The sequence below is a fragment of the Indicator indicator genome, chromosome 6 (assembly GCF_027791375.1).
Source record: "Indicator indicator isolate 239-I01 chromosome 6, UM_Iind_1.1, whole genome shotgun sequence".
NCBI lineage: Eukaryota > Metazoa > Chordata > Aves > Piciformes > Indicatoridae > Indicator > Indicator indicator.
This window is the reverse complement of record NC_072015.1, coordinates 35,570,314-35,597,107: the sequence shown is the minus strand read 5'-3', so window position 1 is coordinate 35,597,107 and position 26,794 is coordinate 35,570,314. Positions and strand designations below refer to the sequence as shown.

Genomic DNA, 26,794 nt, shown 5'->3' with positions numbered 1-26,794 from the left:
AGGTGATTACCATTGGGTCTTTTTCCTCCTTTCTGTTTTTTTTTTTTCCAGTGGGATAGAAATATGAAGAGATTGTTCAAATCAGGTTAAAGAAAGTGAAGGCTCACTGGATTCACAGAAAAATGGAGTTATTTCTTTGTAGCTTTGACTTTTAATAAGTTCCAGTTGGAGTGTTTATTTCAACTTGACTACAAGATCAGGCTAAAAATATTAACCTGAATTATCTTTCTTTTGCAATATTTTTCCATGTAGGTTTTAACACTATTAGAATGTAAAAGGAGAAATAAAGAATTAGTAGGCGTTATAAAATGCTGAAGTTCAAGACTAGAATGCATCCTACCAAAATGTACCTGTAGTAACTGAAGAAAGCCAAAAAGCTCTATCAACATTAAAAGTGTGTATCAGGGTGGATTACATTCTGAAGTGATTGTTACTGTCATCTTACATGTCAAAATAGGCCTTTTCCTGGCATACAATTTACAAACACAAGGGCATCAAATAGAAATTCACAAAGTGAGAAAGATGATTGGAGGGTCCTAGTGGGCTGGGCTGATACACAGAACAATTCAAATGCTATGAGAACTGAGTAGGGCAGTCATTTTTTTCTAGCTACCAACATTTAATTTATTTTCTTACAGTGCCCTAGAGCATGGGGCTGGTACACAGCCTCACCTCCTGCACACCTTGGCCAGTACCCCAGGCTTTAGGTTCCTCACACATATGCTTATGTTGTCACAGCACCATTCCTCCTGCTGGGTACCATAAGCTTTCCAAACTTCTCAGATATCCTCTTGGGGGTCAAAAAAGACAGGCAAGGAACACTGACTTTGAAGAGGAATTTCTCAGCATCCACTTCTGCCTGTAAAAACACGGAAAGCAGCACTCTCAAGCATACTTTTCTCACCTTGTGAATCATGCAGTTTTGGGGTTAGATGGGCATCCTGGAGATGTGTAGCATTTCTTGCTTTCTCACTCCCTGGTGTGCCATCCTTAAACGTAGCAGCGTCAAGCCTGTCCCTAGTGGGGAGCATACCTCCCTGAGGACAGGGATATACAATCTGTGATCCCAAGTGGCTCTAAGCCCTGAGCCAGTCTTCTGTAGGGGGGGCTGATTGTCAGGGGAGGGCTGGAGCTTGAAAGGCTCTGTCTGTGGCCTTCAATGGCTGTGAGTGATGGCTCTCTTCATCTCAGCAGTGGAAACTGGAAGAGTGTTCTAGGGGAATATCACTACTTGGTTGCCTTTAAATTCTCCCCTATAGCTCAACAATGCAGATGCAGGTTCTTAGACAAGTGGGCTCTTCGTTGCTCTAAATTTTTTTCCTGGAATTCTTCCCCTTCTCTTTCTGAATAAACTACCTGGAATAAACAAGATTGGGTGAGTCAAAACTGGCTTTTTATACAAGGAAAAAAAAAACCTGGCAGTTGCCATACTTCATACATTATGAGACAGAAAAGAGCACAAAGTTTGCAGCTTTGTATAAATGGGCTCAGCTCTGCCTCAGCAGTCTTATTTTGTATCTTAGGATGAGGACAGTGGGAATTCTGCCTCTGGGTTTGACCCTGAATCATAAAGAAGATATTCAAAGCTCTTCATGTGCTACAGTGTTTTCACAAGCCACCTGGTGTAATGGCAAGAGTGGATATTCAAGGACATAGTGAGTAGTGCAGATCCAACACTCATAATATGCACAACAGCTGTTGCTCTCTTGCCATCTTCAGGCACAGCAATTGTGAAACTACAACCTTTAAATAACACACTCTTAATTCTGAAAATGTTTAAGGATACAGTAGATAAGGAAGAAGACAGAGCATCTCATTTTCTGACCTTTCCACTGGAGCAAGCGAGGTGCACACAGCCTGCTGTGAGGCTGCTCAGCATGTGCTGAGCCTTCCCCTCCCAGGGCAGGGGAAGCACAACCCTGACAGATGGTGAGGGAAGGCCCTAATCATATAATCGTAGGTACCTATCCAAACGTGCAATAAGGGAGCTTTTGTGTGGTCCTTGTGTTGTAGGAGATTACCAGAAGTAGGCATATCTTGCTAAGGTGAGGGAAAGCAACCACGTTGTGAGCCACTCATTTACTTCATCGTGTCTATGCAGTAGCTGGAATGCTGTTCTGGCCCTCTTCTCTGGCTAAGCATGTGTCTTCTGTGATGGGGGACATTTCTGTTTCTGTCATGTTATTCATTTAATTTTGGTTATCATATCAGTTAGAAAGGGTGACCCAACCCTCAGAAGGAGGACTTCATCGTGCAGCTTTTTCTGTATGACTGAGCATCCCCCAAATACATGATGGCAGACTTGGCAGCACTGTTCAGGTCAGCTGAAGCTGTCCACAGAATGGAGCTCCTGCCAGTGGTTGTGCTGTGCATCACCACCCTGAGAAGAAAAGCCTCTCTGGGGAAAGAGGTAGCTACCCAAGGTTTTCTAAGTAACTTCTTTGCTTGTTTTTTTTTTTGTCTTTTGTTTGATTGGTTGGTTTGGTTTTTGCCTTTTGTTTGGTTCGTTGGTTTGGGGTTTGTTTGTTGGTTGTTTGCTTTGTTTTGTTTTTATTTTATTAGTATTCTCCAGATAATCCATATCAAATTGATTTAAAATTTCAGTTAGAAAAGTAATGATTTAGGTAAATGTGGTGAAATATTTCTTTCGGGCATCAGCAAGAAAATAAAACTAAATGTTAGAATATTAAACATACTGGAGGAGGAAAAGGTCACTCTAATCTTGTCTGGTTCAACTAGAGCATGCAGCTGGGCTAGAGTCAAGGAAATACAGGCCCCCAAGGCTGTCTTTCTTATGAGGGCATCCCTTGGTAGTGGCCAGACACATCTTCTGTCAGGTTTGTATGGAAAGCTTAGTGGCTGAGCCAGCAGATGGAAGCCAGAATTAGGCTACTGTCTTTGGTATCTTAATTTTTTCAGCTATAGATGAACTTTAACCTGATGAGTCAGAAAAGACTGACAGTAATGCCATTCCAAGGTGGCATTATTCCCTAAATGGCACTGCTTGGTGAATTTGACTTAAGGTCATGAGTAACTGAAAAACAAAACAAAACAACTATTCTCTGGCAATTTGATAATGGTTCAAATCTTTCTTTTGATGGACTTTCCTGACAGTGCACACTGTGCCTACTCAGACTCAGTTTCCAGAGACTCAGACTCAGAGATAATAACTGCATTTACTGCCCTGGGACAAGAGGTCTGAAAACACTACTGTTCTGTTATCTTGAATTTCTTTGGAAGTCTGTCTCAGACTGTCAAAATGCGAATGCTGCCATCCTATGGTTTTCTGTCCCTTATCTTTGAATTAGTACAGTATCATGGTATAGCTAGAATTGTGCCTCACCCTCTTTCACATTTCAGTGCTCTGAAATCAAACTCCATAGGCAACCAATGAGGATCACATTCTCTCTCACTGGCACCTCCATCTCCCTCACAGTCCTGGTTTTCAGTTGTCCCTCTCCCAGAGAGGCTCTGACAGATGGAGCTGCTGCTGGGCCCTGGGCTGCTGCCAGAGGGACTTCTCTGCACATCAGTTGGCAGCCTTGTCCAAACCTGTCATTACCTTGATGGCCTTTTAAACCTGGGAAGCTGGAAGGTGTCCTGGGAAGACAGCCCAAGTCTGTGTGTCTGCACAGGTCAATTTCCTAGCACACCTACTGTAGAAAATGAACTAGTGTAGGAGAGTAAAGGTACTTAAAGGCACGCAACCAATAATGAAGTTGTGTTATTATTTAGTAACTGAGAAAATTCCTTCTTGTGGTAGCTGCCTGTAGTTTTACTTAGGCAGTCCTGTTTCTCACTGTAAATATTGAACCAAGAAAAATACACTGGTTTTCAATTCTGATAGGAACAGATGATGCCAAGTGAAATGAGTATGTATTTTTGTTTGTAGACCATGTTACATATAGATAAATATTTATACTTAAAAACCCCACATATATGCTTGCACTCTGAGGTACTGTTTGAATTCAAAGAATAATTTACTTTGGCAAATAAACTGTTATAATGATGAGGATTTTTATTCTCTGCAAAGTTAACCAAATCATAAAAGAGGACAAGCAACAAAATAGGAAAACTCTTAACTGGGTTGAGATGTTGCAGTTATTGAACATGTGTAAATCCTAAAACATTATCATACCGTACCTTATCGAATATTTCTTTGTGTCTCTTATCTTCCTTAATGGAGCTAAAAGGAATTCAAATTACTGACATAGGATTCAGTGGTTGTGCAGTTTGATTATGATTCTCAGAATTTTATGATAGAAGTATTAAAACTGAAAGTTTGATCTCATAAACAGCCTTATTTCAGCAGACCAAGTAATTTATTAAGCATCCTAAGAATTAGGAACTTCTTTCTGGAAGAATTAACATAACCTCTGTACCCTTGCTTCATCACAATAGTCATTATACTTCATGAATAACCTGCCTTCATTATTTTGTATATGTTTATATCTTTCTCAGTTTCATGAATGAAAAGTATAATGAGGGTGTTCTCAATTCAAATTTTAAAGAGTAATTGTTTTAAATTGTTCAGAGTCATTATTTTTTATTTCATTGTACAGCTCTTTGATACATGATAAATAAATATCTGAGATATTCAGATATTAAATTCACATGAATTGTACTACTATATTTCTGTGCAGAGCTAGAAGCCAATCTAACAAGGAAAATAGGAGACAGTACTAAAATCAGGGAGGTAAGAACAAAGGTGAAAAACAATCAGTAAAATTAATTTTTATAGGCTTTAAAAAATGTATATGCTTGAACTCTTAATGGAAAAGTCTTTTGGGGCTATAAAGCAACTAGATTTATTTTATGAGTTCAGGATATTTAATGGCCTTTTATGTGCTGCTTGCTATGTCCTGTTTGCTAATCTAGTGAAATAAGCCCAGGGTTAAGACTTCTTATCTGACATACACTGTTTGGCCTTTGTCTGGTTTAACCTTTCTGTCTGGTTTGCTTTATGGATGCATGCAAGATAGGAGTTGAGGAATTGGCCACTTTCTGTATACACTGCTTTCATAACTCAGGATTTCCTAGATGTTTTGTGCACTGGAATCCAGGATTTCAGAAATAAAACACTAAATAAGAATTTCAAATGAAGGATATAGTTATGCAAGTGTTAAAGATGATGGTATGCTCCTTTGGGCAAACCAGATTTTTAACTTTAATACAAGGGTGAGAGCTATGGTAATTCAAGTCCTTGCAAAGGTAACATATTTTTCTTCATTAATTCTTTCTTTTTTGGCAGCTTCTGCTGAGGAATAATCTTCTGTGTGACCTGACATTTTCTTCCTTATTTGAACTGTGATTCTTAACTTCACCATTTCTGTCTTTAAACAAAGAAATGGTTGCCTACAAGTGGATAGAAAGTAATGAAAAAAGCTTTGCTCATTCATTATTTATAAGCTTCTCTTGTGATTTTTTTTTAAATTAATTGGAATCTTTCAACTTGTATTGGGTATTGCTGATGTGTGATAAGGATAACTGAAAAGGTTCTTGGTCCTGTTTGACAAGGATATATTACAGAAGTTAAGATTACATTAATTTGCTAAGAGTTTCTGCAAGATCCACAGCATGAAATATTTCTGTATTTATTCTGAAGAAAATTAGCTTTCATGATGCTTGATTTAATTCGGCAATGTAAAGGCATTTGTGGTAGATTGCTATTTTGTGAAGCAGCTTTCCAAATGAGTGAGACTAAGGTAAAACAGGTTAGAAGAGATTTTGCAGGCAATTTGCAGTGGGTTTACTGAAATATGGAAAGTGTTCTCATACTTGCCATCACTTTGCAGTCTGCAGCTTAGATTTTTCAATACTTTGTGTCTGGTCCGTCTTCTTTCCTGGGACTTGTTCTCTGAATAACCTTGATCACAGGGTTGCTGTTGCTCCCAGCAGCACATGAGCTCTTCAGGAGGTTTTGCAGTAGGCAATAGAGGGAACGAGAAAGAAGAGCTAATCCCTGACACAGATGAATGATTGCTAGGTGACTGACAGTTTAAAGTGCTAAAGTAAAACATTCATTGTTTAGAAGGGAATGTGACCAGAAGCCAAATTGGAAAAAGTCAAGCCTCAGGACACCATAATGTAAAGTGTCCATGCACCCTTCATTCTGCCTCTGGACTGAACCTGTCAATGAGTTGCCAGTATCTTGTGATTTGTGAACCTTCAGACAGGTTAGATGTGTCTTTGAAAGTGTGACTGCAGTGGCATGATTTTTTATTAACATATAGGAGATTTATTTGAAATTAAAATATTTCCAAATTGAAGTGTAATTCTCTTCCTAGGGATCTTCAGGCATTGCAGTTGTGTATGGTCAATACTCAGTTTCTCCCCTTAGTAGCCTCTTGGGCATTTTCTGATGAGTAAATATTCCTCAGCGGTCCTGTTGGTCTGCAATGCATGGGTGAGGTGAGGAACAATGTGCAAGAGCAAAATGTTTCTCTTGTAGAACAAGGTTTAGTAATACTGAATCCTGAGATAGGCTGCTGAGTGCTGAATATGCAGCAAGATTTTCTAATGTCCTAAGCATCTGATTACTCCCACTGAATTAGAATGGGTTAAGCAAGAGGGGCAGCTGGCAAAGAGAGGGAGAAGAGATTGTTAAAGTGATGTCAGGGGAAGGTTTTCAGGGAGTACAGTGATAATTTCCTCACTGGAGAAGGAGGAGCTGTAAAAAAACTGTGAAAAGCTTTTCAAGAAGGAACCATGGTGGCAGCACCTTATCCATGGATGATTTTCAGGATGAACTAAGACCTAGGTATGCTTTCAGCTATAGGTTATATCTTTTTTTCTACTGCTTCTAAATTGAGAATAGCCTAAGTGTCATTTAGATGAGAGCCATTAGTGTTCCTTATCTAGAGAATAGTCCATAGTAAAATTATTAAATTTACTTTAAAGTTTACTTTGTATTTGTTGGAAAGTGAATATTCATCATTTGCATGTTTGTTGTTGTAGTTAGCATGGAGTTCCAACTTTATAATGAGCTGCAGTGACATAACAAAACAGTAGTAGTGCCAAGGTATGGTAAGCTATTTAAAGCTTTGCTGTCCTTTATTTTCTTTTACAGGCACGTGGTTTGGCCAGCATGGTAATGTTAGGGCAGACCTGTTAATTTATTTTTGTTTTGGTGTTCTAGACAGTTTTTTTACATTGGTATAACCAGCTAGATATGAATGCATTCAGATATCAATATACATCTTTTTGTAACTTTGTAACACATTGTTGTTTCAGAGTACCCTTATTATTATCAGCCTAAATGACACTGGTCGTTGCACTAGTATAAACATTTTTATATTGACTTAATTTCATCACCACCAGGGTTGTTTCTTGAAGGTGCTTCAGATATAGACAGTTCTATTGTCATTAGGAGCTAGCCATTTGGGAGAGTTGAGGCATTGATAATGTCATACCTAGGTACTAAAGACTTTCCCCACACACACACTCACTCTTGGGTTTTTAAGTCTCAAAAAGTCTCGCTTTTCACCTTATTCTGCCATCAAATTTATATGTCCCATCTCTTATGCACTGCAAGTGCTTTCGCAGCCTTAAACATCTCTCAATAGAAAATATCTTCATGAGGTGGAAATAAGTACACATATAAAAATGTAGTGGACATACAGTGAAAAAGCCTGAAAGTAAACATAGTCTCATCTGGAAATTCTCAGTGTCAGTGGATAACCACTATACAGCTATTCATAATACTGTTGTGCTTTTTGGTAAGTTTGCTTTACTCAAACTCGTGTCCATTGCAGGATTATTTTTGCTTACAATCAACAAGAATGTGTAGCTACCTGATGTGCAGTTAAAAATCTGTTCTATTAATTTTTTTAACTGTGACTCAATTAATTAAGTGGCAGCGTTCCTCAAAGTGGGCTCTAAAATTCTCTAATAAATCATGTAGAAGAAAGCATTTTAATTCACCTTTAAGAGTTCTTTGTTGGCAGAAGACTTTCATCTTGGCATATAAGTAATCTGTCTGTGGCAATTAATTAGCAACGAGGATTAATTGTTTATAATTTTGCTCAATAGGCATAATTTTCTGTCACGTATTTTTGGACCAGTTTTCTCTGGATCAGTTAGTGTTCATTCTTTACTATTCCTGTCTGAAAGAACAGCTGCAGATTCAAGTTATAAAATCTTGCCACTCCTGTAATGGTGCAGACAAGCCTTATCTCATAAAACAACTATGTTATTTCTCACATTTTATTCTTCATTTTAACCTGAGCGTCTCTTTATCATGACTATGGAAAGACAAAGTTAAAAATAGTGGAAGCACTGCAGAAAGAAGTCAACATCATATTCAGAATACGGGTCAGCAATGTGCCCTTGTGGCCAAGAAGGCCACTGGGATCCTGGGGTATATTAAGAAGAGCGTGTCCAGCAGATTGAGGGAGGTTCTCCTTCCCTTCTACTCTGCCCTGGTGAGACCTCATCTTGAGTACTGTGTTCAGTTTTTGAGCTCCCCAGGTCAGGAGGGACAGGAACCTGCTGGAGAAGGGTCCAGTGAAGGGCTAAGAGGATGATTAGGGGACTGGAGCACTTCCTGATGAGGAGAGTCTGAGGGACCTGGGACTTTTTAGTCTGGAAAAGAGAAGACTTAGAGGGGATTTAATAAATGTTTATAAATATCTGAGGGCTGGGTGTCAGGAGGGAGGGACAGGCTCTGCTCACTTGCTCCCTGTGAGAGGACAAGGAGCAATGGATGTAAGCTGCAGCACAGGAGGTTCCACCTCAACACAAGGGGGAACTTCTTTACTGTAAGGGTCACAGAGCACTGGAACAGGCTGCCCAGAGAGGTTGTGGAGTCTCCTTCTCTGGAGACTTTTGAGGCCTGTCTGGGTGCATTCCTCTGTGACCTGAGCTAGACTGTATGGTCCTGCTCTGGCAGGGGGGTTGGACTCTATGATCTCTTTGGTTCCCTTCCAACGCCTGACATCCTCTGATCCTGTCATCTGTGATTGTGCAAAGCCCTTTGTTGGTGTGTTTATTTGAAGGAGTTCTACCACCTCCTGTTCTTTTATTATTGAGCACACAAAGATTTTGACAGATATAAACTAAATTATACAAACAGTATACTGATAAATAATTCAGAATATCCAAAGGGAATTCAAGGGCATGACATATAGGAAAGTAGAGCCTGCAGTCCCACACTTAGCCATGTTGGCCTATGCAAGAGAGCAGAGAGCCATAGTGCTGCTTCCTTGATTCCTTTAACTAATATTTGGAGGTGACTGTCACTGATGTTTGGGGAACTGGAAAAACAGCAGCTGTAGCTGTACTCCTTGCTGGATGTACAAAAGAGCACAAAGACTATTTGTATCTTCCCTCAGCATCCCTGTAATCATACCATGAAATGGATAGTATATCCTTGTCATGGGTTGAATTCAAATTTGCTGTTGTTATTCAAAACCATCCTGCCTCATGCCATCTTCAAAATGAAAGTGCTGCCTGCACCAAAGTATTATGGGGCTTCAAGTTCAGATTGCAACATGAGACACATCCTGTTCCAGTTGCTGCTTTTGGGTTCCAGGAGTTTGGGTGTTGGCTCTCCTGCTGAGATGGCAGTGGGACAGGGAGGGATGCAGGATTAGCTCCCTGCCGTGGGTTTTTACCTCACTTGCTTCTGCATGCTGCTGCTTTCTGTTGGGCTTTTTCTGCACTTAGGCTAGGGTAATTGTGCATATTATTACTATTATCTCATTTATTCAGTAAACTCTTATCCTATCTCAACTCTTTATCTGAACCCAGAGTTTTATGTATTACTTTTCCCTCACTTCTGTGTTGGGGGAGAGGGGGCAACAGGCAGATTAACCCGTTCTCAGGCTTTAACCTATAGCAATCCTTCCTCTCAATAAAAATATGTTTTATTTCCACTACTTTAAGATATCAAGTATCTTTATTGTTTTTCTTGACATCACTAAACCTTGGCATGTGCTCTATGAACTGTCCCTTCCCATTTGTAAGGGTCAAGGCATTGATAATATCATTCCTAGGAACTAAACACTTCTTTCCCCCCCGCACTTTGGTTTGTAAATCCCAAAAGGTTTCACTCTTCAGCCCCATCTGCAATGGAAGTTTGTTTCCCCAATCAGCTCTGCTGAGTTGGACTCCTACAAGGGTTAGCTCCTGGTACCCAGGGTAGCTAATTGTAGGCTACCTCATCTATATTGCACTAAATTGTATTTACCATCATAGACACATTCTCAGTGTTACTTCACCTGTACAGGAAACCTTGTAAGAATTTATAAATGTTGGAAAGGAATGGCTTTGTATGTCAGATGGAGCAGCCACAGGAAGTTTCTCAGTTGCAGTATCTTAATCAGACCACAGATTTACATTGTCCTTTGGATATGCTTCCCTACCTATGATGTGCTTCTCACATTTAATCTAGTCCCAGTAAACATTCCATACCGAAATTTTTGTGGAGCAAACTCGATTTTCTTCACTATCAGAGCTATTAGGTTGTAGCCTGTTGCTATAAAGTTGTAGCTAGACCAAAACCGAGGTGTGTGTCCTTTCTATTTGATATAGGTAGGTGATGTAGACTATCTGGCATCTAATGTGCATGTGGTATGTTGTACACATTCTGGTGCTTGTCTCCTTTCTAGATTCTGTTTTGATGTTTTAGATCTGCAGGTAATAGCTGTCATGCTGCAAATACATATGGAAGTGATTGGTTCAGCTTTCAGCAGTAAACATTTTATCTGCTAAGTGACTACTGGGAAGATTTTACTGTTTAAGACTGTCAAATATTTATGTGTAAATCTATTTCACACAGAATTTTCAGCCAGTGACAGAAAGTATAAACTTATATTTACTCCTAAGAACATGTCATGTTCTGTAGATGGGCTTTGCGAAACTGCTGCTGGTGACCAGCAGAGTGCATTTTTATTCCAAACTGGTTTTAGGACCCCATAAGAGGATCATTCTCATTCTCATCTCAGAACTGCGAACTCTAGCTTTTTATAAGGGTATAGAAAATGCCTAGATTATCTCTGGCAGGTTTGCAACCCAGCCTACAATTCTTCATAAACAGGTTCAACAATAAAATGTGGAGCTCATGTAAGGAAAACTTTTGCCTCCTGTGAGCTCTCAGATTAGTATTAGTTAGTGTTGATTTTAATCCTTCTCTAGAGACTTTCAAAACCCACTTGGATGCATTCCTGTGCAGACTACCCTAAGTGATCCTGCTTTGGCAGGGGGGTTGGACTCGATCTCTTGAGATCCTTTCCAACCTCTAATGTACTGTGACACTAAAATGGACCTAGCTGCTCCACTCAGCAGAGCTGAACAGACAGAATCATTTTGAGTGAGGAATGAGAAAAGGTTAATGTGGAGCTGTTGGGTGAAATATAGCCTTTTCAAATTTGTCATCTAGTTCAAGATCATAAGCTCCCAAAATCAGTGTCACAAATAGGGAGATGAGCTCAAAATTTAAACGTAAATTGGTTTGTGCATTACCAGATATAGAGGGCTGAAAGGAAATTTTTGGCTCTGCTAAGCCAACTCAAAATTGTAGCAAATGTGCGTGTGTTTTATGTATCTCTTATCAAAATTACAGAATCACAGAATATTAGGGGTTGGAAGGGACCTCAAAAGATCATCTAGTCCAACACCCCTGCTGGGTCAGGGTTACCAAAAGTAGGTCACACAGGAACTCATACAGGTGGGTTTTGAATGTCTTTGGAGAAGGCGAATCCACAACCTCTTTGGGCAGCCTGTTCCAGTGTTTTGTCACCCTCACAGTGAAAAAGCTTTTCCTTTCATTCACGTGGAACCTTCTGTACTCCAGCTTGCATCCATTGGCCTTTTTCCTATTATTATTATTGCATCTCTGAGAAGAGCCTGACACTCACCCTTCACACATTTACAAACATTAGGAAGATGTTACCAGATGGGCAGGACAGATGTGTGCTGGAGTTCCAGTAACAGTGGTCAAGGCAAGAACCAAAGAAAATAAGTTCCTGTATCTGTGTTGCTCTCCTCTGTTAATGTACAAGAAGGCCATGTGTGTGATAATAGTCCTAAAATAACAGAAGAGAGTAACAGTAAAATTTTAGCTCCAGTCAGTGTTGGCTTTAATTATATAGTAGTGTGTGGTTTGCAGTCAAGGTACTAATGATTTGCTAATTCCTAGTCAGAATAGGAGATTAGATTTCCAGCATATCTATTGACTACTCAATCTACTCCATACTGGCTGAAGCCTGCCATGGTGACTCCCTTGGGAAGTACTTCACTAGGCAAGCTGTCCTGGTTGTTAAATAAGAGTAGAATGTGTGAATGAGCCATGCCTGTTCTCACAGGAATATATCCTGCATAGTGCAAACCAATACGATTAAACTGGACACGCATGTGCCCAGTAACAACAATTCTCTGATTATGTAAATGGGTTTTAAAAAATATTGTGTGTTTCTTTAAGGAATTAGAAATATTTCTTTTAATGATGTTAGCTGCCTGGCATTCTGCTTTAATAATTCATGCACTTCAGGCATATTTCTTTTCCTTTTGATTTACTGTCAAAAGAAAAAAAAGAAGGCAAAATCAGTTAAATAATTGAGAACATGTGAACTGCCATAAACAATCACTCTTCTTTGTTTCTCTGCAGAAAGAAAGGAAGTGAAGGTGGGAGAGTACAATGCTGTGGCTGATGAACTGGAAATTATGAACAACAGCATTAGGTTCCAAGGTAGGACTGAAAAATGGAAAGAGGAACAGGAATGATATGGATAGCTGTCTGTGATTTGTAAGACTGAATGCTGTTAAAGGACTGGTTTGGGATTCTTAATATTAAAAAGCTATGACATTATATAAAGAGAAAGGGAACTGAGTTGTTCTTAAAAGAAATAGCAGGGGACTTCCAATGGTCTCATATTGTGTACTTGTGTTGATTCCTATGAGCAAGAAAAAATCTAATTTATATGTGTGCATAAACATTCTTTGATATTTCGACAAGCTACAGATATGTCTTCTATTTCATCTCCTCTGATCAATGATGTTCTAATTTCATTCCCATTTCCGACTCCCCCAGTTCATATCATCTAAGGGATTCACTTCTGAATGATATTTGCACACACAAGGAGGAGAAGGTTGTTTTCCTTTGGGAGCTGTCTGTTAGACAGTTAGAAAACAGGGTTTCAAAATACCAAGGTTAGCTTTGAGACAGCCCTTGTGAAACAGGGACAGAGGAGGTGTTCAGCCCAGCAGTAATGCAAGATCCACAGCTGGCAGGTAGCCTGTGTTGCTGTATTTTCTGCCCTTTTTGATCCCTTGGTGCTCCAAAGTTAACATGGAGTCTTCCTCTGCCCTCAAAGCAGTGGGAGTGCAGGCACAACTTTCTAAGCATATGATCAAGGCAGCCAGATGTGAGCTGAAATTAGTTTTAAGGATCTCTCTGGTTGAATATAGGGCTATGCATTATTTTTAAAGCTAATAATTAAGACTTAATCTCAAGATCTGCTATAGTGCAATTCAGTAATGGAAAGTAAGGTCAGCTTCATGACATCTGTGTGGTTTCCTCTGGGAGCAGTGGATGAGTATCAAGCTGCTGTATCCCATGCTCTGCTACTCCTGCCTCCAGTGTCCCAACACTCAAATTTTACGTGAGCATGACTGGAGTTTCACTGCAGTGATCTAAATCATCTAATCCTTTGCTGGGCTTCAAAGAGCACAGCTACATGAACCTCTCACATCTGTCTAAGAATGAGGATTTGGAAATGAAGAACACAGAATCTGTCCCAGTTGTAAAAGTATGACACCCAGTGATTATCTTTGCTGCAAGGATGATGTAGTTAAATACTGATTCAATAAGATTAATTTCCAGAGAATATATCTAGGATGAATCAAGTAATATGAGGTATCTTTTGTTCATAACTCCATGCCTTTATGGATGTTAAGTGTTGGGGAAAATTCTCTGTTCAGAGTTTTTTTCCAGGATCTTGTTCTGACCATATTTAGTGTTCCTTCCCCCCATCGCCTGTCTTATACTTGTCTACAGATTCATTATGTGACTCACAGAAACCCTTTCCATTTATCCACCTTAACTTTGCATGGAGACAGTCATGTATTTGATATGCAGGATACTTCCAGGCAGTATAAAAATCTTAGTAACTTTAAGTATTTGAATTTAAGAGTGGTAAATATAGCCCTGTTTAAACCTTTGCATAAAATTGCACACAAGAGAACAAGAATTCATTATCTTAGGTAGAATTGAATGGCCACTGAACAAATAAGAAAATGCATTTTATAGAATAACTGAGCATTTACATTTAATAAATACAAATCATCAGTGTATTCTGTATATTTCAGTTAAAGGAGGGCTTTGTTTTTGCCTGTAATCTGTTTCAAGTTAGTTAAAGCTTGTGCTCTACTGTGTTTTTGGCTTGTAACTTGCCTAATTTAGTGAAGCATCATGCTCTGTAAATGCATGGTCTGATGTAGGAAAGGGAAAAGGGGGAAATCTCAGGTACTTTTCTCCAGTATCAGATCAGCAAAAGATTTGATGATGGCAGTTCCTTGACTGCCACTTCATCAGGATCAATTGAAAGTAATTTTTGGTTTTTTTCAGAAATATTGGACATAAATTTTAAAGGATAGCAAGTTTCCATTGCCTGAATTGTTTCAGGTTAGCTGGTATGGATATTTTACTGTAGAAACATTTGAATATTCTTCTAGGCAAAGGAGATGAGTGTATATTAAATTTTGCTACAGCATCTTCTAGGCAGTTACATACAGCTCTGTGATCTGCAGTTGCATAAAACTCGGCCTCCACAGCCGTTTTCTGAAATGAAGCTGCTCAGTCCTGTGTTGTCTCCCTTGCAGCCCCGTGAGAGATGATGTGCAAGGACAGGATCAGGCACTGTAGAACACACAAATCCCTTTCTGAAGGAAGATAGTGATGCAAAAAGGTTTTGTAATGTGGTGGGTTGAAAGTTCCCCCCCAGTATTAACTTTGCCAGAGTAGCTCAGGTGGAAGCAAATGGAAGCTGTATTTACAAGCAAAGCTGCCATCTACAATAGAATGCAATGAATATATACAAAATATACAGTATTTACAATATTTACAGACATTTACATTTAACAAACAGCACAAGGATCCCCTTGCTCAAAGACCAGGGGAAGCTAATAGCTTCTCCCTCCCTGCCTTCCCCTTTCCCCCTGTACAAAAGGGACAAGAGAGGGAAGCAGAGATACTAGACTTAGCCAAAATAATGCAGCCAAGGTCAATAAAGTCAGTTAGTATCTCCCAGAGTGAAGCAAGAAGAAAGAGAGATATTGTTTTGGGAACCAAATCTTATGGTAGATATCTCTCCAATGGGATTGTTTAGAATAGTCATTATTTTCCTTTTTACACCCAATAGTGATTTATTTACATTTTACTACTTTCTGCTCAAGATCTGTGAAAAAAATATAGAAGCATAGCCTAAAACTACCACAAAAGGCCTTTTGGCAATCCTGTGCATTAATAAAAAGAAATAGGTACAGTAAAATGGAGTATGGGAAGTAGGGGATACAGAGCATTGGAAAGCAATTACTCTCATTAAACTGAGACACCATTAATGAGTAGGATCTGACTGCTTCTGAAGCACATTACTTTCAACATAGTTTTTAACTTCAGACATTCAAGTTTACATCTGCAGAGATTTGCAAAGTAGGTCTCTTCCTATAAAACCTCTACTACCAGTTTTCCACGTTCCATCCTGTAGAGTCCTGAAGACACCACAGTCCTGCTTCTCCCCCTTCCAGGGCTTTCCCAGACCTGCCCACAGCCCAGTGCCCCATTTCAGCCCCCCAGGGCCATCAGTTCATGTGCCAGTGGTGCCACACCAAGGCTTGTCTTCAGCTGTAGAAAGTGTCTAGGCAGGCTTTTTGAATTTGCCATGGTAATGATGAGAGTATGCAGAGAAACAACGCTCTCCACTTTCTGCTCACTGCTCTGTCTCTTGTTTCAGAAAAACATAATCTATAATGATAAAATTTACCGTCTCAGTACACATTTTAGTGTTTATTTACACTTTAAAATAGGGATAGTTAGCATATATTTTATGGGGTTCTACATTAGAGTTTTGGTGTAATTTTTTTATCCAAAAATGCTTACATGCTTCAGAAATAGAAGCTTTCTTGTCAGTCTGGGACTGGCAGATGTCTGTCTAAGTCAAGGATTTCATTATCTACTGATGTGATTCAAGGTTGCTAACACCATTAAATGAAGAGGCAAATTTTCTTACAGAAATTCTACATCTGGCTGAGCTTTAGCCTTTTTTTTCCTCTTGTACTTCTAGGACTTGAACCTCCAAAGGACAAAACAATTATACAAGAGGAGCTACGCAAGATCTCTCTGCCACTCTACAGCATCCTCTCTGCCCTCACCATCCTAGGAATGATTATGGCCAGTGCTTTCTTGTTCTTTAACATCAAAAACAGAAATCAGAAGTAAGACACTCATGTTGCTTCTATCACTACTTCTTTCATATTTAAATGCCATGTTTGTAGAGTCTGTCGTGTGTGTGTATATATATATATATATATTTTTTTTTTTTTTAAGGAACATGTTAAAAGTGTGGAAAGATGATATTTAAAACTATTTAAATGAAATCACTGTGTAATATATTCACACTGAAGAAGATTGTCTGTTTGTTAAGACAAGTTCTTTTGCACTGTCTGGAAAGTGTAGGGTTTTTTTTTAATTTATGTTTGACTGTCTGCTGTTAACATTAACCCTAGATAATTAATCCATGAGTAGAACAGGAGGTCTTTTTAATAAACATTTAAAAACCTGAAACAGTGCTAGACTTTATAAAACAGAAAACAGTGTGCATGCCTGTAGATTTCATGGAGTTCTACAAGAAGGGTTATCCGTTTGCTCGGTTGCAAAAAATACCTCTTTATTGCTCTAATAGCCTAACAGTACTCTTTTCTTCTTTAATGCACTATCACTTTTTGTCCACAGACTAATAAAGATGTCCAGTCCGTATATGAACAATCTTATTATCCTTGGAGGGATGCTTTCTTACGCATCAATTTTTCTTTTTGGTCTTGATGGATCCTTTGTCTCCGAAAAGACCTTTGAGACACTTTGCACAGTAAGTAATTCCATATATTCTAGATGAAGATAATCTTGCAGGAAGCTCTGCATTAAATGAAAACAGGAAAGTTTGATAGTTGGGTGTATCGTTCCTTTTAATCCACTTAAACTACTGCTCTTAGTTCTTTCCTGGAACCAAATCCTGAAACATGCACAAAGCAATATAACAATAATAATATAATAATAATAATTTAATAATAATAATTTAATATTAATAAGAAGAAGAAGAAGTAGTAGAATAATAATAAGAATACCAATAATAATAACAACAATAATAATAAATATATTTACATGTAGAAATATAAATATAATAATAGAATGATAATAAAATAACAGCTATTATTTATTATAATAAATATATGTAATATATTTAAATTTATTATTATTGTTGTTGTTATTATTGCTATCATTATTTTCAAGTGCATTGGGATTTAGCCTCACACTAAATAAGTAGATGTACTTTCTTACTTTGAAATTATATGTATGAAGTGGATTTTTTAAAGTTCATGTTTGTAACATGACATCTAGTATATATATATTTTATATATGTGTGTGTATTTTTTTTTCTTTATAGATTCCATATTATTTTAGACTTTGTGACTGCTGCTTGTCCCAGTCTTTTTACTCACTCTTTTTGGCTTAATCTCCAAAGACTTCTACTACTATATCCAGGCTACACAAGGCTAGATGCATATGTTCTAGTTTAATCCAAACAAGCAACTCTGAATCCGAATTAAATGTATCCACCTAGAAGTTTGCAGTGTCTTAATAGCTCACTGTAATATGCAGCCTGATAAAGGCCATTTAAATGAAAAGGAAAGAACTTTACTTCAAAGATATTCCTTCCAAAACCAATACAAACATTTAAATTTATAAAATATATTCTCCTAAAAAAAAAAAATCCTAAAAGTATTCTTGGCTTGTTGCCAAAGAATGTCAGACTTGCTCAGGAGTGATCCTCATGATGCTTTTGATCCTTCTTCAGGTCTCTATAAAAATGCAATTCACAGCACTGAAGCTTTACTTCTAAGCAACAATTCAAAGCAAGGAAGTTGTATGCCTAAAGCTAGTTGGTGCACATGCATCCCAATATTTCAGCTGAAATCCTCCCTAATGACTAGAACCATTACAGGAGTAAAACATCAAGTGTCAGTTATGCCATTTTTAAACACAGGAGACCTCTTCAGTATGTCCCATAATGCACTGGAAGAAATAGTGTGTGTGAACATACAGGATTTTCTGTGCAAAGTCTTAGCTTCCTTAATTGGGTCTGGACAGAGCTGTATTTTAGACACCTAAACATTAGCAGCAAAAGAAAAGAGAAGAATACCCTGTCTTCCTGCAAGTAGAATGTATATCCTCTATACAGCTTTTAAAAAGAGGTGCCTCAAAGAATTCAAAAGGACGTGTCTGTGCAGCTCTCCTGAACTACTTTACAACTCTCTGAATGCACAGGGGAAGTGGAAGATGCCAGCATCTATTTTTTATCCAGCAATTATGCCTTTATTTGTGAAACAGCTTCTAATGGAGCAGAAGTGTGATTAGGAAGCCAGTTGTTGATATCAATCCCCATTCTTTTCTCAACCTCTCTTGCAGAAGAATCTAATGGCAGGAGGTGCACTATTTAGGTCCTGCTGTCTGCTCAACCTTGAGGGGCTTGTAATCAGAGTCCCTGACTTCAGTGCCAGGCTGTAAACCATTGTATGACTAGGCTCTGATCCTCCTCTTGAAGGAGACAAGCACTGCTGAACAGAAGGAAAGAAAGTGGAGAGGTACTTACCACCCTGGAGATGTTCTAGGGAACAGGTTTCCATCCAGATTTAGCTATATAAAATAAAATTTAAGACCTTTTTAAAATGTGAAACAGCTCAGTCTTATCTCTGAAAAGAAGAATCAACATCCAAATTCCTGTGCCTCTTTCTGAGCTAGAACATTTCTGCTGTCTGATTTTTCTCGTACTTGCATCTCAAAATTTAAACCCTTCTCTCATATTCTAAAAGCAACAAAATGTGAGGGCCATTTTCATAGAATCATAGAATGGTTCAGGTCAGAAGGGACGTCCAAAGGTCATCCAGTCTGACCTCCAGTGTCCCCAGAGCCTTCTCTTCAGGCTGAACACCCCCAGCTCCCTCAGCCTTTCTTCGTAGCCGAGGTGCTCCAACTCCTCGATCATTTTCGTGGTCCTCCTCTGGGCCCTCTCCATCAGGTCCATGTCCTTCCTATACTGAGGGCTCCAGACCTGCACACAGTACTCCAGGTACTCTTGATCTGCTGGCAACACATCTTTGATGCAGCCCAGTATGTGATTTGCCTTCTGGGCTGCAAGCTCACACTGCCTGCTCATGTCCAGCTTCTCATCCATCAGCACCCCCAAATCCTTTTCCACAGGGCTGCTTTCTATCACCTCATCCCCCAGTCTGTATTGACTGTAGGGATTGCTCTGGCCCAGATGCAGAACCCTGCACTTGCTCTTGTGGAACTTCATATTGTTCACCTGGGCCCACCTCTCCAGCTTGTCCATGTCCCTCTGGATGACATCTTGTCCCTCTGGTATATTGAGAATCAGCTTGGTGTCATCTGCAAACTTGCTGATGGTGCACTCGATCCAACTGAGTATGTCATTGGTAAAAATATTAAACAGCGCAGGTCCCAGTACAGAACCCTGAGGGACACCACTTGTCACTGCTCTCCATCTGGACTTTGAGCCATTGAGCACTACCCTCTGGATGCAACCATCCAGCCAATTCCTTATCCACTGACCAATCCACCTATCAAATTCATATCTCTCCAACTTGGCAAGCAGGATATTGTGGGGGACCGTCAAAGGCCTTGCATAAGTCTAGATAGATCACATCCATGGGATGTCCCTTATCTTCTGACATAGTCACTTTGCCATAGAAAGCCATATTACCTTTTTTTTCCCCGATAGAGGGAAAGATCTGGACAGGCACTTGAGTAAGACAACTGATTTACTCAACTGGCCAATAAAAGAAAGGTGTGAGGGAGAATACTGTGCTCTTAAAGCCAAACTTAACAAGAATTGGCACATGCCTTAAGTACTGATTATTTTTGTTTGTTTATTTTTTTAACATAGCTAAATGTTACTTTACCAGTGCAGATATTCTGAGATTTCTCCCCAAGTTTTCAATCCAGTGCAGAAGCATTTCTGATTGTGCTTTCTGGTGTGTGGCTACTCATATAGCTTATGAATGCCAGCTCTGTCAATGGCTACTATTAGACCCTTAGATGAAAGAAACCTTTCTGAAGCAATGCACCAGGAATTTTCTTTCTTATTTCCTGCTTATTAAGACAAGTTTTGTAAAATATCTTACTCCAATTATAACTTTTTCATATTCCATGCTTCTCTTTGAAATACTCATTATTCATTACATGGCCACCACTGACTGTGGCAATGGACATTCCTTGTACCTAGAAAACTCTGAGTTAATGTTGGGAGATTAATAAACATGGGAGACAAATATTTTTCTGTTTAGTAACTCTTCTCCTTTCTCCCAAAACCATGTGCTGGGTATAGCATGTTAGATTTGTCTCCGTGTCTTGTACATGTACATGCACATTTGGCTCCATGTCATGAATATCCATATTTCCATGTGGATAATATGCTTAGTACTTTTATAAGGATGACTTACATATACTGGTTCTTACAGGATCAGGCCAGTGCAAATCTCTCTTGATCATCTGTTTCCCTGGAAATGCACAGGTTTGATTACCCATTCTAGCCATATTAGAGATTAGTATAAAATTCCCATTTTATGCATGACTGTGGCTTAGTCTTTAAAGCAACCAGCTACAATGGAGACTGATCATGAAAGCCATTCAGCCAAAACCATGGGTGTAACAAGTACATCTCAGGCACAGAGAAGAGCCATGTCAGTGAAGAGAAATAATTTTTTGTAGGCAAGTAAAAATTTTGATTTGGCCTTTATAAATCACATGAAAAACTAAAAATCTGTCATTAGTGTTATCCCCTGTCTAAGCCAAGTAATCACCCTCTGTCCTTTGTATTTCAAAAGTGATTATCTCTCAGCAGAGCAGTGGTATATATGCAGTAGCAAGTTTTTTTTTTAAATTAGATACATTATATATGGTCCCCGTTTAATTTTCTGATAATTCTTTTACAACACTTATATGAGGTCACTACATACTCCTGAGTCTACCCAAGAGGGGTAATATGTTTTCCAAACTGTGGATATGACAATGCCAAATCTAGTGTGTGTGCTTCCTTTATAGCACAGTGTTTGTAGCATTGTTTGGAGAGTGATGTGCTTTCCAATCTTTGGTCTTTTACACTTTTCTAAAACCTACATCTGTATATGACATATGTTTTATGCTGTAGTATTACAAGGATACCAAAACATGATCCCAAATTACATCAATAATACCTGCAAATTTTGAAGACCTTGCTTGATAAGTTGTACAATGATTTTCCACTCTATGAGGATGGGTGTCAAGTGGAGGAGGCCAGGCTCTTTTCAGTGGTTCACAGTGATAAGGAGCAATGGGTTCAAACATGAACATAGAAGATTTCACCTCAAAATGAGGAGGAACTTATTTACAGTGAGGGTGACAGAGCACTGCAACAGACTGCCCAGGGGGGTTGTGGAATCTCCTTCTCTGAAAACTTTCCAAACCCACCTGCATGCATTCCTCTGCGACCTACCCCAAGTGATCCTGCTCTGGCAGGGGGGTTGGACCTGATGATCTGTGGAGGTCCCTTCCAACCTCTGATACACTGTGATACCATGATGCTGTGAGGCACTGGTTGTAGGAGGATGTGGTATATAAGTCAATATGCTGAAACACAGAACCAAACATAGAACCAAGAACTAACTCGTTTTTACCTTTACCTAGCCATTTTCTATGGACAAGTAATCAAGTATATAAAAATAGATAATAATTTGTGTTCTTATGATAAGAATTCATTAAATGTAGCATTATTTGGTTCCATGTCAGATTTAGAGATTAGGTGTCGTGTTGTAAAATTCCAATTACATGGAATTAAAATTATCCTGAGTGAATTCTAAGAAAGTTGTCAGTGCATTACAGAACTGTTAAATCCTGTCTTAGTTAATAGCAACTCCATTGGTTATAAAGAAAAAGGAAAAGCAATACAATATTTTGTTAAATGCTTATGTGTGCCAAAGTAGAAAGTGCCTCAGATAAGAAAGAGAGAAGAATTATCTTTGGTTTTAATCTCAGAATTACCATGGTGTCATTGTGAGAAAGAACTTAAGAGTAAGGATGTGAAACAAGAAGTGATACCAGCTGGAAAAATGCAAGGAAGTGTAAAAAACAATTGAAAGCATTCATTATATGGAAGAGAGAGGCTTGAAATTAGCAATGCCAGTGACATATCCTGTGGACAGAGTTTAAGCTGACAGACTAAATAGAGATACTTAAAAATAGAGAGAATCTTAGATAGGACCATAAGATTTAGACTTAGAATCATAGAATTAGTCAGGGTTGGAAGGGACCACAAGGATCATCCAGTTCCAATCCCCCTGCCATGGGCAGGGATACCTCACACTAGATCAGGCTGGCCAGAGCCTCATCCAGCCTGGCCTTATACACCTCCAGGGATGGGACCTCAACCACCTTCCTGGGCAACCCATTCCAGGCTCTCAACGCTCTCATGGTGAAGAACTTCCTCACGTCCAGTCTGAATCTACCCACTTGTCCTGTCACTCCCTGATATCCAAAAAAGTCCCTCCCCAGCTTTCTTGTAGGCCCCCTTCAGATACTGGAAGGCCACAAGAAGGTCACCTCGGAGCCTTCATTTCTCCACACTGAACAGCCCCAACTCTCTCAGCCTCTCCTCACAGGAGAGGTGCTCCAGCCCTCTGATCATCCTGGTGGCCTTTCTCTGGACATGTTCCAGCATGTCCATATCCCTCTTGTAATAGGGGCTCCAGAACTGGACACAGTACTCCAGGGGGGGTCTCACCAGAGCTGAGCAGAGGGGGAGAATCACCTCCCTCAACCTGCTGGCCACACTCCTCCTGATGCAGCCCAGGATCTGGTTGGCTTTTCTGGGCTGCGAGTGCACAATGACAGCTCATGTTGAGCTTCTCGTCCACCAGCATTTCATGCCTTACCTTTAAGACTAGTACTGTCTTTGCAAGTTGCAACAGCTATGGTAGGAAAGGAAACTATGACCCTGAGGAGGGGCAGAGTGTCCTCCTTTCTTGTATGCATCTCCCTCAAGTAGATAAATAAAAATATACTCACACTGACTGGATATATGTGATTAGCTTTGGTCTGATAAGAAGATTGTTTTAAATACTCCAGTTGCAGTAAAATGCCCATAGTTTCTACCCGGAAATGTCTGGTGTATCAGGTAGCAGTAGACTGAACAACTCTGCTTCTCTTCAGTCCTGGTGTGTGGCAACATTTTCTTCTGGAGACAGTGCTGTACTGTGTGAGTGGAGTGACAAGGAAGGGGCAAATAATCTGTTTGAAGTAGTTCAGTATAAGATTCACCCTGTTCTGTGAGATATCTTTTCTGGAGACACGGTTGTCTTCCAGTCTCCTTTACAGTCCAGAGTTCTGCAAAGGTATTACATCAAAGATAAACAGATCTAAGTCTTTCCATTTACACAGTCACTAAAATTAAGCATACTTTATCTTGTTTACCTCATTAATTAACATAATTTTAGATGAATTGCTAAAACCAAACAATTTTGGTAATTCCTAGTGACCTCACTGAACCCTATCATTAACTTTGCCTTAGATAAAGTAAAAAGAGCACATGAAGGTTTTTGCATACCTGAGGTGTTCAACAGTGCCCTCATCCATCCCAGGGTGCTCATAGACTTTCAAATTTAGTCAGTTGCTCTCAGCCATGATGCAAGCATTTGGAAACAGGCTTTGTACTGAAAGAAGGAACCAAACAGTGGGATGGAATGGAGAGAGAGAAAGAGAAAAGGAAAGAATAGAGGTACCACTGACAAAGTCCAGCTACTTACTGCAGTGTGTCTTACTATATAGGCTTTGTGTTCTTCTCAGTCAGATATCCTGAGAGCATGTACATTCATTGCAACAGTAGATGTTATGAACCTTATCTTCTCAATGGTATACTTTAAAATGTGACCTTTAAAAGTATCCCTTTCTTCAGAAGCACTCAGAGTTTTTCAGCTAATTTATTCTTAATTATGGATTGTGAACACTTCTGACTCTCTGTGTTGTAACAATGTGAAAGACAGGTGTTGTCCTTTTTTACTGATTTTTTCAGTGTTATGTCTGCCCTTCTGAGTGAACAGCTAGGCAAGGTGGAACTCCATGGTCCATATTGCACCTTTCATCCACCCAAGAGTACTGAAGGAGCTGGTGGAGGAGCTTGCCAAGCCACTCTCCAGCATCTGTCAGCAGTCCAGGTTAACAAGGGAGGTCCCAGATGACTGGAGGCTTGCCAATGTGATGCCCATCTACAAGAAGGGCCAGAAGGAGTATCTAGGGAACTAGAGACCTATGAGCCTGAGTTCAGTACCAGGGAAGATTATGGAGCAATTTATCATAGGCATGCTCACAAAGCATGTGCAGGACAGCCAGGTGATCAGGCCCAGTTCAGAATGGGTTCATGAAAGGCAGGTCCTCTTTGACCAATCTGAGCCCCTTCTATGACTAGGTGACCTGCCTAGTGCATGAGGGAAAGGCTGTGGATATTGTCTACCCTATTGACTGTAGAGGAGCCTTTGACACTGTCTCCCAAAGTATTCTCCTAGAGAAGCTGGTGGCTCTTGGCCTTGATAAGTGTACTCTTTGCTGGGTAAAAATCAGGCTGCACAACCGAGCACAGAGAGTTGTGGGGAATGGAGTTAAATCCAGCTGGCAGTCAGTCACAAGCAGTGTTCCCCAGGGCTCAGGCTTTGGGCCAGTCTTGTTTAATATATTTGTTAATGATCTTGATGATAATATATTTGTTAATGATATTAATTGAGTGCTCCCTTGATAAGTTTGCGGAGAACACCAAATTGCACAGGAGTGTTGATCTCCTTGAAGGTAGAGAGGCTTTGCAGAGGTATCTGGACAGGCTGGATCAGTGAGCAAAGGTCAGTTGGGTGGAGGGTCTGGAAAACATCTTTATGAGGAATGGCTGAAGGAGCTGGGTTGTTCAGCCTGGAGAAGAGGAGGCTGAGGGGAGACCATATTGCTCTGTAAAGTACCTGAAAGCAGGTTTCAGTGAGGTGGGGGTAGGCCTCTTATTCCAAGTAACTAGAGATAGGACAAGAGGAAATGGCCTTGAACTGTGCCAGGGGAGGCTTAGATTGGGTATTAGGAAAAATGTCATTATTGAAAGAGTGGTCAGGCATTGAAATAAGCTACCCAGGGAAGTGGTGGAGTCATCTTCAAAGTTGGAGGTGTTCAAAAAGCATGTAAACATGGAACTTTGGGGCATGGTATAGTGGGCATGGCGATGTTTAGTGGTTTGGGTTGATGGCTGGACCTGGTGAACTTAGAGGCCTTTTCCAACTTTATTCATTCTGTGATTCTATGATTCTCTTGGGAAACCCTGAACCTGTACAAGGTGAGGATTGCAAGGTGCTATAAAAGTGGGGACACATCCTGAATGCCACATCAGAGAAACAAAGGCTGCAGTGAAGAGCAGGGAGAAAAGGCAGGTGTGAGAGGTTATGGAATGGGTTCCTAGGTATTGGGACCAGGATGCAGAGCAACAGTGAGCAATTAGCTAAAACTATGAAAGTTGTGGAGCTGGCTGAGAGCAACTTTGGAAGCAGGGACTTGCCTGTGAAGGTAAAGCAGGGTGAGGGAGAAGATGTGTAATCCTATTGTCTATTTATTTATTTCTACTTCATCTCCCCTTGTCACTTCAAGTTTTCTCTATTTAACCATTCAAGGGAGAACTGACTAAAAGAAAAATGTCTAGGCAGTGCCATCTCAAAGGTGTAGATGTCTTGGTGTACTATGGGCAAGAGCCACTTCGACTAGGTCCTGTGCTACCAAATAGCATCTAGACTTGATAATTGGTTAGTGGATGTGAGGTGTACCCTATACGCTCCTCAGGCATCGCCATAGGTCATGGGGACTTTTCCCCTCATTTGGACTTTGTATCTGCCAATTCTTTTCCTCAAATTACTTAATTTAAATCAGGATTTAAAAAGGCAAGAGATAGAGGCTCAGCTCCTACTGAACTGCAAGAGGATTTGGAGCTCTAATCCACTACTTTGTCTCTGGAAACCACAGCCATTGTTTGTATTTTTAGTCTGGCCTTTTTCATTTTGCATGTATTCTTTAGGTTATTTCCTACTTAATTGTTTAGCTGTTAATTTTAATCTTCCTTACTGTGTAATCAGTTCCATAATTGTTCTCACTGTCGTTCAGTCTGAGACTGATCTCACTGCTATTTAATTCAGAGGCAGTTCTGTTACTGAGTTTAACAGGAGACTGATCAGCTTCTATTTTAGTCAGTGACGTTTCTTGGAGAAAAAAAAAAAAGGAAGTAGAGGCAGAAGTTACAAGGCTGGCTGCATAGATGTTTGAAAGAAAAATATTTCATATACTGAAGGAAATATACCACAACCTTGCAAGAGATTTATTAAGGTAGTGTTTTTAGAATATTTTGCCTCTTCTTCAGTAAGACAACAGACATATTTTAAATCCTCATTACAGGATCAGGAGCACTTGTAATATCTTTTACACTACCCATGAAAAAATGGTCTGAAATTTATTAAG

The 26,794-nt window shown here is 39.6% G+C and overlaps 1 protein-coding gene across 1 annotated transcript in view; it reads left to right on the top strand.

Moving 5' to 3' along the window:
* GABBR2 (gamma-aminobutyric acid type B receptor subunit 2) overlaps nucleotides 1-26,794 on the top strand; it is a 498,889-nt gene that overhangs the window by 308,827 nt on the left and 163,268 nt on the right. The window contains exons 9-11 of the mRNA XM_054381694.1: nucleotides 12,608-12,688; nucleotides 16,281-16,431; nucleotides 16,949-17,081. Of these exons, the coding sequence (XP_054237669.1) occupies nucleotides 12,608-12,688; nucleotides 16,281-16,431; nucleotides 16,949-17,081 (365 nt within the window). The remainder of the gene's footprint in view (nucleotides 1-12,607; nucleotides 12,689-16,280; nucleotides 16,432-16,948; nucleotides 17,082-26,794) is intronic.